The following is a 13,380-nucleotide window of genomic DNA, read 5'->3' on the forward strand; positions in this document are numbered from 1 at the left end:
CCACACCCAGCTGACTTTTGTATTTTTGATAGAGATGGGGTTCACCATGTTGCCCAAGCTGGTCTTGAACTTGAGCTCAAGTGACCTACCTGCCTTGGCTGCCCTTCCAAAGTGCTGGGATTACAGGAGTGAGTCACCATGCCCGGGCATGATAGCTTTTCTTACCTCTCATTCTGGTCACCCTATTCCAGATACATTTATGTAATCTGCTTGCTCTCTAGAATTTGTTATAACACTATATATGAGTTTCATAACAAAATGTGTAAGTTTCAAAACTTGCAATGAATAGATGAACCATAGGCCAATATGAATAAAAGGTTGCTTTTAAGGTCTCAGGTTAAAAAACCAACCTCTTGCCGGGCGTGGTGGCTCATGCCTGTAATCCCAGCACTTTGGTAGGCCAAGGTGGGTGGATCACGAGATCAAGAGATCGAGACCATCCTGGTCAACATGGTGAAACCCCGTCTAAATACAAAAAATTAGCTGGGCATGGTGGCACGTGCCTGTAATCCCAGCTACTCAGGAGGCTGAGGCAGAATTGCCTGAACCCAGGAGGCGGAGGTTGCGGTGAGCCAAGATCAGGCCATTGCACTCCAGCCTGGGTAACAAGAGTGAAACTCCATCTCAGAAAAAAAAAAAAAAAAGAAAAAAAAAAAAAACTAACCTCTTGGCCAGGCCTGGTGGCTCACGCCTGTAATCTCAGCACATTTTTAGGAGCCTGGGGCAGGACTGCTACAGTGAGCCATGATCGTGCCATTGCACTCTACCCTGGGCAACAGAGTAAGATTTCATTTACCAAAAAAAAAAAAAAAAAGCTACCCCCAAAACTAACATCTTGTTTGGAAATTCCGAATGTCCCTCAAAATTTATTATTACACTATGTTCTTCCTTAGTCACTGTAAGCTGCATCAGAGTACACGGCCAGGAAGTCTAAGGGTGGCTTCTGATTTCTAATTAGGATATTCAGACTCTAGCATCTCAACAGAAAAGATACGAAGACATTTTATCAACTTGTGACATACCAGGGATACATGAATATTCAGGGCTCCACACTACTATATAATGCTGCATTTCTTGGTTTTATTTGAAACAGTGCATATCTTTAGCATTTTATGGTAGGATTTTACACTTGGTCATTTACACAAATTACAAGATTCTGCTTCAAGTTTTTAAAAAAAATTTAAAAATTCAGCCCATGTGCAGCACAAGAATATGCAAAACTACTTTACATTATACACACTTTATATCAAAGGAGATACAAAATTCTGGCTTGTAGTTTTAGACAAATACAAGAAGCTTCAAACTAGACACAAAGGGTTAATATTAATTCTCAAATATAAGTCTGCACTTTTGTGTTGTAGTTCTCTGAGATGTGAATACCAAATTCCTAAGGGATTTTTATGTTTTCCTTCCAAAAGGAAAACCAAAAAATGTCCCGTAAATAAGTCCCTCCCCATCAGATCGATCTCTCTACGATCCTACTCTTGCTTCCCTTAGTGCCAGACACTTGCATCATGTTACAAAACTGGGGTGGGCCATTTACATCATACAAGGACCAGATCCTTTCAAGTAACTCGCCTCCTGCAAAAATCTAAACAGGAATATATGGATGCAGATAGTTCTGCTACGTTTTAATATGATGTCACACTTGGTAATTAAACTGTGATGTCGGGCAATTAATCAAAGGGAGGAAGAGCCAAAGGCCCCCATCAATGCACTTTTTGTTGGTGACACGATGGAAACCTTAGGAATCAAGTTGTCTGATGCTAAGAGAACTTTAAACTCTTTCTCAATGTAACACACCTACTGCTTGCTTGAGGGACTTCTCTGATACTTATGCATAGATACTCTTTTTTCAGCATGTTGGAGGCAGTATTTTATACTTTTTAAAGGGTTCTGAAGAGGCAATAAGGAAGAGTAGGGCTTTTTCTGCCCCTGCAAAGGTATCGTTTTCTATCATTGGCATCCATTGTTCCCTAAACATCTTCTGAATACCTGAACGTGTGTGTATATGCATATTTAAAATAACTACCCATCTTTCAATCAGTACACAGTCAACTCTTGATTATCTATGAGAACGTTGTGACATTTACTCTCAAACTTCACTCTACAGAATCATCCACCTTTGATGCGCTTCAGTTTCTTTTATATCCCATGTATACTAACTACAGCCTATCAAGACCAAGTTATAATATAAATGTTGTTTGTTTCCTTTAACCCATGCTAGGAATGAGTAAGAAAATGAAGTCAGCACATTCTGCCAGGGCTTTGGGGATGACCCTAGAGTGGACAATGGGGGAGGACCGAACTCTGGTCATGAGAAAAGACAAATTTTCAAGTTCCTCCAGAATCAGGTCTTATATGCCTTCTTTATTTTGTTAGTTTATGATTACCAAAAAATTAAAAACCTGAGGCATAGTCACTATTTTATATAGATAATGGAGAGTTGACTGTAATCATGTTATGACTTTAGCTCTTTAACATGAAAAAATCCACAAGCATATAAAAGGATTAAAAAGACTGCCATATGACATCTAGAAGCATTTATTTTATGCAAAAAACTTAAATATGATTATGTGTACACAAAAAGTGCACACATTACCTATGCTGAACAACGCCAAGGAACATAACATACTGATGCAACAGTTTTCTAAAATAAACATAAAAATGAGCCCAGACCATCAGACCAAAGCAAAACACTTTTTTCCCAATAGCACAATGCTGAAAATTGACAGCAATCCTAAAACACCTCCAACGTTCCTTACAAAGCTGCCAAAGGCCAACTATTTTTTTAAAAATTGACTTTCTTTTTTACATTATTAATAAAAATCTGGTGACAAACATTATAAAACCAAACGCTGGACAGTCTTTACTCCTTTAAAATTCCAAATATTCCAACATAATCACAGGAGTAAAAACCATTTTAAAGTGATATGCTTTATGAAACAAACAACAATATGTACATTTATTGCAAATTATATTAAACTAAAATGAGGGGAAATCAAAATATGAACTGTTTACTACTTGCAAATCAATATAATTTTAATTATTTTCTCACTCTGATAAAAATCAGAAAGCAACATTTATAAAATTGCCACCACATCACTTTTCATAGCAGGGAACCGAAATCTGTACATCTCATTTTTGCAGAAAAGTAGGCAGGCAGAAAGAATTATACATAAAAGTTTCCAAAAGGAAAAACAAAGAAATATTTGATCTCTTTTCTTTTAAAAAATTAATTCAGTAGACTTCTATTTCTTCCTGTGTAACATGGGAATTCCTGGCTCTAAAATCGATGAATTTTCAGTGTCAGTGTAAAGACATCTTGTTACTTTCTTTAAAATAAAAACTGCAGCGTGGAAATTAATGGTGTATTATGCATTTAAACTCCAGATAGGCAGGAACTGGAACCAAGTGTTAAGCAATTTGCTTAATTATTGACTTTTCCTAAGAAAAGTCTAGGGGAAGGGGGAGAGCAGAGTTGCTTTTAGCCTCTCTCTCAAGAGTTTCTGCTGTACATTTCCATCCAGAGGACTTGTGGTCATGTGACGATGAAGTTTCTTTCGTTTTCAAGGCAGAGGGTGTGTGTTCTGAAGTGAGCTTCATTTTCTGTTCAGGGACATTTGTGAATCCAAGTTTTTGCAGAAGCTGGAGCCTGCTTCTGTTTGGCCTTCATTTTCTCCCTCTGCAAATGCCTTTTTACCTTAGGAATAAGAATAGAACACAGTTAGAAAAGACATGGAGAAGATACAAACCAAACTAAAATGATTTCATTTCTATAGCGGTTATCCAAAATCTTTATTTAAAAAAAAAAACTTAAGCATCAGGGTCTCACTGTCACTCAGGCTGAAGTTCCAGTGGCATGATCATGGCTCACTGCAGCCCCAGCTCCTGGGTTCAAGTGGTCCTCCCGCCTCAGCCTCCCTAACAGCCAGGACTGTAGGCACACACCACCATGCTTGGCTAATTTTTAAATTCTTTGTACTGACAGGGTCTCATTATGTTGCCCAAGTTGATCTTGAACTCCTGAGCTCAAGTGATTCTCCCACCTTTGCTTCCCAGAGTCACTGGGATTACAGGTGTGAGTCACTGTGCCTGGCATGTTATCTAAAATCTTAAAAAAAGATTTTTCATTTTTTTCTCCTGAAACTTGGTTTAAAAAGCCTTCCCTAAACTATATAAAAACAAAACACCAATAAAGAAGTTTTTGTTTTCAATGATTTAGTACTGCTATCCAATGCCCTATTTGCTATTTACTTGAAATAACTATAACTTTTAATTAATATTTAAAAAAAGTTATTATGGAAGAAAAATTACAGGACACTATGGCAAAATGAATTTGTAAGAGGAAAACAACTTCCAACTCCTGAGCTGGATAAACATATACATTTTAGCATACTAAATAAGCCCCAACAAAACCAGGAGGAAAAATGAGCTTTATTATTATTATTATTTTTGAGACGGAGTTTCGCTCTTATTACCCAGGCTGGAGTGCAATGGCGTGATCTCGGCTCACTGCAACCTCCGCCTCCTGGGCTCAGGCAATTCTCCTGCCTCAGCCTCCTGCGTAGCTGGGATTACAGGCACGTGCCGCCATGCCCAGCTAATTTTTTGTATTTTTAGTAGAGACAGGGTTTCACCATGTTGACCAGGATGGTCTCGATCTCTTGACCTCGTGATCCACCTGCCTCGGCCTCCCAAAGTGCTGGGATTACAGGCTTGAGCCACCACACCCGGCCTTATTATTATTATTATTATTATTATTATTATTATTATTATTATTTTTAAAGACGGGGTTTCACCATATTGGTCAGGCTGGTCTCGAACTCATGACCTCAGGCGATCCGCCCGCCTCAGCCTCCCAAAGTGCTGGGATTACAGGCGTGAGCTACCACGCCCGGCACTTTATTTTTTTTTTTAAGAGATAAGGAGGAATCCTCCATTGATCCCATTTCCCTAAAAGGAAGGAAAATTCTGATCCCTGGGAGCATGGGACATGACCTCTTTCTCACCTCCTCTCACCTCCTCCTCTTTGGGAGGAGGAACTCATCTCACAGATGAGATGGGGAAAATAAAGGAACATGTTGGGTTTGCCTTCATCTAGATTTGTTCCTTTGCCCTGAGAGGGGCATTCTGGTTTTTGTCTGTGGCTGTTCAATTCAGAGGCGAGGTTGCATTAGCAGCCCAACTTGCCTAATTCATTCTACATTTTTAATCAGCCTGATTAGTAGTAAGACTGTCTCCTTTTCAACAATTTTACATCTGGAAGAGAAAGAAAGATTTATTTCCAAACTCCTCTACTACATACACATTCTATGAAGGTAACAATGCCAAAAAAAAAAAACTAAGTGATTATTTCAATTCTTACAGGGACTACTAATTGGTTATACTATTTAAAGCAATTTTAACAATATGCTATTAAAGAATTCTTTACAAGCTGGCTGCTACACCTTCAGGAAGCTTCCCTTTCCCAGCCCTGAGTCCTCTGTATCTCCTGGGCTGCTCTCTCAGACTTCTGAAAGACCCAGGTCACTGGAAGATCTCCTGGACTTGATTCTATGTACCAAGATGAACTGCCATCACTGCAAGCACTTGGATTCTGAAAAATTTCATGTTATTTTGAGAAAAATTCACTTGTTACTGAAGAAACATTCATATTAAACTAATATGTAGCTGTTTAACACATGAAGATATACACTTGAGGATATATGCTTAAGGGTTACTTTAATTTTAAGATATGAACCCACACGACGGGAGGAAACCTTCGCAATATACAAATGAGACAAAAACTCCGTAACTTCTTTGCTTAAGAAAAACAAATTTTAAGATCCTTGAACACTCCCACACTTAGCATGCTAAACAAACCATGTTAATCCAAAAACTAGAAACTCATAGTCTGCTATCCTACAGATATTCTCTAAATTCAGATTCTTCAGAAGTCTCAAATTTGAGGCCGTCTTTCCATTGATGTTTATTAACAAACTCATCTTCAAGGAAAAATTTGGCCTTACGTGTAAGCAAAACATACTCACGAATCAGCAAATCTACTAAGAACATATTTTCAATTCAAAACATTGGGAACTGTTTGCCCTTTGAATGACAACCTTAACGCAAAGAGGCAAAACAAGTGAACTAAACTACTGAAATGATGATCATTCCTTCATCCCAAACTCAGAGAGCCGACACTAATGTCCATCTAATACTGCTGACCGTTTCCTGACCACAGTGCAAATGGCTGATTTTTATTGATTTTATTGGGTGAACTGAAAGAATTTTCTCAAAAGGAATAAGTCCAAATGCAGCCCAAAACATAAACAGGAATACTTAATGAAACCAACATAAATGCAAATAGCTGAAGGAATGTATTTACCACAAAAATCCAAAGGGATCTAAAAATTCTAACGTTAACTTTACAAGTTAAAATCCCCAGCATCAACTCCCAGATAAAACTGAGGCCAGTAACTTTTTGCATATTCTCTCTCTGTTTTGGTGGAAGAAAGTAACCCTGAACCAGTAAATAAACCATTTGGGTAGAAATCAAGGTAAAACTAATCTTTATTGACCAATCTTATGAGTAAAAGCCTAGTAAAAGGAATTCTGCAAGGGTTAGCACTTGCCCCACGTTAGAAGTTATGGCTGTGGCCGGGCACGGTGGCTCAAGCCTGTAATCCCAGCACTTTGGGAGGCCGAGGCGGGTGGATCACGAGGTCGAGAGATCAAGACCATCCTGGTCAACATAGTGAAACCCCGTCTCTACTAAAAATACAAAAAACTAGCTGGGTGTGGTGGCGCGTGCCTGTAATCCCAGCTACTTAGGAGGCTGAGGCAGGAGAATTGCCTGAACCCAGGAGGCGGAGGTTGTGGTGAGCCGAGATCCTGCCATTGCACTCCAGCCTGGGTAACAAGAGCGAAACTCCGTCTCAAAAAAAAAAAAAAAAAAAAAAAAAAAAAGAAGTTATGGCTGTGGTTATTAAAATAGCTCTAGAGGTCAGGTGTGGTGGCTCATGCCTGTAATCCCAGCACTTTGGGAGGCCAAGGCAGGTGGATCACCTGAGATTAGGAGTTCGAGACTAACCTGACCAACATGGAGAAACCCCATCTCTACTAAAAATACAAAGTTAGCTGGGTATGGTGGTGTATGCCTCTAATCCCAGCTACTCGGGAGGCTGAGGCAGGAGAATTGTTTGAACCCAGGAGACGGAGGTTGCAGCAAGCTGAGATCACGCCATTACACACCAGCCTGGGCATAACAGTGAAACTCGGTTTCAAAAAAAAAAAAAAAAAAGCCGGGCGCGGTGGCTCAAGCCTGTAATCCCAGCACTTTGGGAGGCCGAGGCGGGTGGATCACGAGGTCGAGAGATCGAGACCATCCTGGTCAACATGGTGAAATCCCGTCTCTACTAAAAATACAAAAAATTAGCTGGGCATGGTGGCGCGTGCCTGTAATCCCAGCTACTCAGGAGGCTGAGGCAGGAGAATTGCCTGAACCCAGGAGGCGGAGGTTGCGGTGAGCCGAGATTGCGCCATTGCACTCCAGCCTGGGTAACAAGAGTGAAACTCCGTCTCAAAAAAAAAAAAAAAGAAAAAGAAAAAAAAAGAGATCAAAATGTTTACAGTTTAAAAGTGTTTCCGGCTGGGCGTGGTGGGGTTCATGCCCGTAATCTCAGCACTTTGGGAGGCCCAGATGGGTGGATGGCCTGAGCTCAGGAGTTCGAGACCAGCCTAGGCAATATGGTGGAACCCTGTCTCTACTAAAAATACAATTGGCTGGGTGGTCCGCCTGCCTTGGCCTCCCAAAGTGCTGGGATTACAGGTGTGAGCCACCACACCTGGCCTATATTTTTATCTTTTAACTACAGTTTTCCATGACCTTTTTGAAGTACCCAATTATTTGTATTGTGTACAATCATTACCACCATCCATCTCTAGAACTTTTTCACCTTCCCAAACTGAAACTCCACACTCATTAAACACTAAAGTCTATTCCAACTACCCTCAGCCCCAGGCTCAAGCAATCCTCCCACCTCAGCACCCTGAGTACAGACACACAACATTATGCCCGGCTAATTTTGTATTTCATTTATTTTTATTTTTGGGAAGGAGTCTCACTCTGTCATCCAGAATGGAGTACAGTGGCACAATCTCTGCTCACTGCAACTTCCACCTTCTGGGTAGCTGACATTACAGGTGTGCGCCACCAAAGGCGGCTAATTTTTTGTATTTTTAGTAGAGACAGGATTTCATCATGTTGGTCAGGTTGATCTCCTGACCTTAAAGGATCCATCTGCTCACCTTGGCCTCCCAAAATGCTGAGATTATAGGTGTAAGCCACCACATGCAGCCATAATTTAATGTAACCACCTATTGTCACTGATACTAGAAAATCATCACAGAATTCTGTATTCTGAATAACATACTGCCCATTGATCTCAAAATTAGCAAATGGATGATCTCAAATGTGCCTTTTCACTCTGGAAAGAGAAGGCCAAATGCCATTTTTACTCTGGCATATGTCTGTTTGTTGTTTTTACTGTACGATGATACTGGGGCACATAGTGTAGCTAAAAGTGAAGCAATGACTTTTACAATGCTGTAAATGAGAGAAGGTCCAACTGCTACTGAAAAAGTTTTCAGGGTTCAAGTATGTATCTGTATTTTTTTTGTTTTTATTTATTTATATATATTTTAAGACTAGTCAAGTGCAGTAGTGAAAAGGGGGAAAGAGTAGAACAAGGAGTTCAATCTGTAACTGACAGTGAACAATCAACTGAGATAACTCAATACCTTCGGACCAGCTGTATCTGTATATTTTAGTTAGATGGTAAAGAGACAGCTGATGAGAAGCAGGATCAGTTGGCTTAGGTAGCCTGTGTGTGATGATTAGTACTTTTTTGTGTAGGTGAAGACAATAGATCTCTTAAAACCGTTTAGAGAATTTTGGCAATCTCCAGGGAAACATTCAACTTTTGTATAATTGAAAATATATGTAAAGGGGTAAGAAAACTGTAATTCAAAACAATACCAACAGTAACAGTTGGGCATTTATTTGTGCTAGGCACTTGGCTAGGTGCTTTCTTTTTTTTTTTTTTGAGGCGGAGTTTCGCTCTCGTTACCCAGGCTGGAGTGCAATGGCGCGATCTCGGCTCACCGCAACCTCCTCCTCCTGGGTTCAGGCAATTCTCCTGCCTCAGCCTCCTGAGTAGCTGGGATTACAGGCACGCACCACCATGCCCAGCTAACTTTTTGTATTTTTAGTAGAGATGGGGTTTCACCATGTTGACCAGGATGGTCTCGATCTCTTGACCTCGTGATCCACCCACCTCGGCCTCCCAAAGTGCTGGGATTACAGGCGTGAGTCACCGCGCCTGGCCAAGGCTAGGTGCTTTCTTTATATTTACTGATCCATTTAATTCTTAGACTAACCCTTTAAGATACATACTGTCATACTAACGAAAAAAGGAGGCAGAAGCTCAATAAAGGTCCAGGTTTGAGAAAAAGTCATGTAAAATTTGCCCCTAATACTAGCTTTCATTAGTACACTTATTAGTTAATAAAAATACAAGTGAGTAGGAGAAACATGCTAGTACTCAGATCAGGTTTGAGCCTTCTGGATCAGATGCTATGAGACGTTATGAAAGGTATCCAGAGGACCCTTAGAATATGTAGAAATTTAATACCCCTAAATTTGAGAATGTCATAAATAATTTTAATTTTTTTTCTTTTTTTAAGAGGTGGAGTCTCACTCTGTTGCCGAGGCTGGAGTCTCTGCTCACTGCAACCTCTGCCTCCTGGGCTCAAGTGATTCTCCTGTCTCAGCTTCCTGCGTAGCTGTGATTACAAGTTCCCACCTCACAACTGGCTAATTTTTGTATTTTTAGTAGAGATGGGGTATCACCCACCATGTCAGCCAGGCTGGTCTCAAACTCAGGACCTTAGATGATCCACCTACCCCAGCCTCCCAATGTGCTGGGAGGCATGAGCCACTGTGCCTGGCTGGACACTGCATTTTATACAAATACTGAAGCAGGATAGTGGGGGCATCCTGAGCTGATCGAAGCTGGGACTCTTTCCTAGAAGGAACTCAAATGCCTACAGTCTAACTGGGGGATAAATTAGTTAGCTATGTAAGGAAAAAGGAGAATGAGTTAAGTTCTAAGGCCAAGGTGAAAGGAGCCACCTAGATTTCCAACAGGAAAAGTCTGACATTTCAGCCCAAGAATGATCAAAGATAAACAGCTAGCTGGTAAACTGTTTCTCTGGGCAGGGTGGGGAAGATTAAGTTGTTGACCTGTGTTAGAATTAATTATAACATGAAGAATTAAAGAGTGAGACTTATTAGCAATTCGCATTTTGTGACTGTTTTCTCCATTATGAGACCCTGTATCCAAAAGGTAGCCCTTATTTTATGTAAAATTCTGCAACCACTTGAAAGGCACTAAGTAAAAGATAATACCTGTCTTGTTAATAAAAATATCAAAATACCATATCCTAAATAAAAATTACATAAAGAAAAAAAGATCTTTCTTCAAATTCCTGCCTTAAAAGTGGAGGTTATGAGATAATAACAGATACTGTTATAAACTTACCCAGAAAAAGCAAATGCAGGTTTCACTCTGAAATGCTTAGGTGTTGGGGTGACTGGCACTACGAATATACTAAGCATAAAACACAATGTCTAAATTCACACTTCGGGAAGAATGGCATACATTACCTTTGTAAGTCAATCTGTCTTTCTGCTGGTGCTGCCTTTTTGGCTACATCTTGCAGTTTGGGTGCTTTGGCATTACCTGCTTCCAAACCCCCAGGGCTCTCCTGACCCACTGCAGCTCTCTTTCTTCCCTTGTTAATAGGTTTATTTAAATCATCATTTTTGGTTGCATTGCCCTGAGATTCAGACTTGGGTCGACGTCCTCTCCTGGGTTTGGAAGGGGCAGGCGGTCCCGATTCATCTACTTTCTCATCTGTTGTTTGTTGGATATTTTCTGTACCAGCTGCTGTTACTGTTCTTTTCTTTCCTCGCTCACTGCTGATGTTGCCCTGGGTAGCCTGATCAGAATTAATTTCCTGAAAATGCACAAAACAATTCTATAAACACAAATTCCTTAAATATTAATGACGTCTCTTGGAGAAGAGTATTTTTAAAGTATTTTAAGGGAGCTTGGATTCAAGGACTTCTGGTTAACTGCTTATATCACATTAGGAAAGTAAGCTCCTTGAGGAGAGTGACTGTGCACGGTATCTACCATGGAGTATAGCCACATATAATGTGCCCAATAAATGCTCATTAAAAAGCACAGGTTGGGCACAGTGGCTCAGGCCTGTAATCACAACACTCGGGAGGCATAAGTGGGAGGCTTGCTTGAGCTCAGGAGTTCCACACCATCCCTGTCAATATAGTGAGACCCCATCTCTATAAATAATTTAAAAAATTAGCCGAGCATGGTGGCTCATGCCTGTAGTCCCAGCTACTTGGGAGGCTGAGGTGGGAGGATTGCTTAACCTTGGGAGGTTGAGGCTGCAAGGAGCAGAGATGATGCCACTGCATTTCAGCATGGGTGACAGAGGGAGATCTTATCTCAAAATAATAATTGCAGGCTGAGTGCAGTGGCTCACACCTGTAATCCCAACACTTTGGGAGGCCAAGGGGAGGGGGGGATAACCTGAGGTCGGGAGTTCAAGACCAGCCTGACCAACATGGAGAAACCTCATCTCTACTAAAAATATAAAAATAACTGGCTGGGCGCGGTGGCTCAAGCCTGTAATCCCAGCACTTTGGGAGGCTAAGGCGGGCGGATCACAAGGTCAAGAGATCAAGACCATCCTGGTCAACATGGTGAAACCCCGTCTCTACTAAAAATACAAAAAATTAGCTGGGCATGGTGGCGCATGCCTGTAATCCCAGCTACTCAGGAAGCTGAGGTGGGAGAATTGCCTGAACCCAGGAGGCGGAGGTTGCGGTGAGCCGAGATCGCGCCATTGCACTCCAGCCTGGGTAACAAGAGCGAAACTCCATCTCAAAAAAAAAAAAATAAAATAAAATAATATAGTGAGCTGATATCACACCATTTTACTCTAGCACAGGCCACAAGAGTGAAATTCCATCTCAAAAAAAAAAAAAAAATTGCAGTAATAAAAACATAAAGCATAAGTAGTACTTGTAAAATAAAGAAAATCTACTTGGTTTTGCTGTTATACTCCATTCAAATGAAAGGTTCGTTTTACTGATGGTATGCTCTAAAGAGTATTTTCAGAATTCTATATGCTATTAATGAGTATATCTAAGTATAATAATCTTTGTAGTTCTGTAACATGAAGTTCTTTAACTTGTCATCCCATTCTTAGCTGCAGTGAGCTGAGAACGCGCTACTATACTCCAGCCACGGTGACAGAGCAAGACTCTGTCTCAAAACAACAACAAAAAACCCTATAGAAATTACATGTTTTATTGTCTTTCTGCTGGTGCTTTTACTGACATAATTCTAACTGATTAAAGAGAAATACAATCAGCCAGGCGTGGTGGCTCACGCCTGTAATCCAACCACTTTGGAGGCCAAGGCGGGCAGATCACCTGAGGTCAGCAGTTCAAGACCAGCCTGACCAACTGGTGAAACCCCGTCTTAAAATAAAATAAAATAAAATAAAATAAAAAGAGAGAGAGAAATACAATCATCAAAAAAATTAGACTTGGCCAGGCGCAGTGGCTCACACCTGTAATCCCAACACTTTGGAAGGCCGAGGCGGGGGGATCACAAGGTCAAGAGATTGAGACCATCCTGGCCAACATGGTGAGACCCCGTCTCTGTTAAAAATACACAAAATTAGCTGGGCGTCTGGCATGCGCCTCTAGTCCTAGCTACTTGGGAGGCTGAGGAGGAAGAATGGCTTGAACCCGGGAGACAGAGGTTGCAGTGAGCCGAGATTGTGTCACTGTGCTCCAGCCTGGCAACAGAGCAAGACTCTGTCTCAAAAAAAAAAAAAAAAAAAAAAAAAAAAAAAAATTAGACTAAATCTTTTTAATTAATTTTCATTTCCCCCAGAAAATATTCCCAGAAAGACTAGGGAAAATAAATTACAAATCTTCATGTCTCAAGAAAATTTAGTTCAAGTTTCCAGGAGTAATTTTAAGTGAAAAAACCCATATATCAGTGTTTACTTTAAATTTTTTTTTTTTGAGACAGGACCTCACTCTGGTGTCCAGAGCGCAGTGGCACGATCTCAGTTCACTGCAGCTAAGGTCGTTCTCCCACCTTGGCCTCCTGAGCAGCTGGGACTACAGGTGCATACCACCATGCTCAGCAAAGTTTTGTATTTTTAGTAGAGTCAGGGTTTCGCCATGCTGCCCAGGCTGTTCTGAAACACCTGGATTCAAGCAATCCACCT

At 40.8% G+C, this 13,380-nt stretch overlaps 1 protein-coding gene across 3 annotated transcripts in view; it reads right to left on the bottom strand.

Moving 5' to 3' along the window:
- Positions 1–1,060: 1,060 nt before the first annotated feature.
- The window catches only part of PDS5A (PDS5 cohesin associated factor A), a 159,849-nt gene continuing 147,529 nt past the window's right edge, over positions 1,061–13,380 (bottom strand). For 2 of the 3 annotated variants that reach the window (XM_074396027.1, XM_039468202.2), the window contains 2 exons: positions 10,712–11,064; positions 3,430–3,703 (listed from right to left, as the gene is read on the bottom strand). In XM_074396027.1, coding sequence (XP_074252128.1) covers positions 3,700–3,703; positions 10,712–11,064 — 357 coding nt within the window. In that variant the 3' untranslated portion in view covers positions 3,430–3,699. Of the gene's footprint in view, positions 3,704–10,711; positions 11,065–13,380 lie in introns of all 3 variants that reach the window. The other variant, XM_039468201.2, reaches the window with a different exon arrangement.

Source organism: Saimiri boliviensis, chromosome 3 (assembly GCF_048565385.1).
Source record: "Saimiri boliviensis isolate mSaiBol1 chromosome 3, mSaiBol1.pri, whole genome shotgun sequence".
NCBI classification, from domain to species: Eukaryota; Metazoa; Chordata; class Mammalia; order Primates; family Cebidae; genus Saimiri; species Saimiri boliviensis.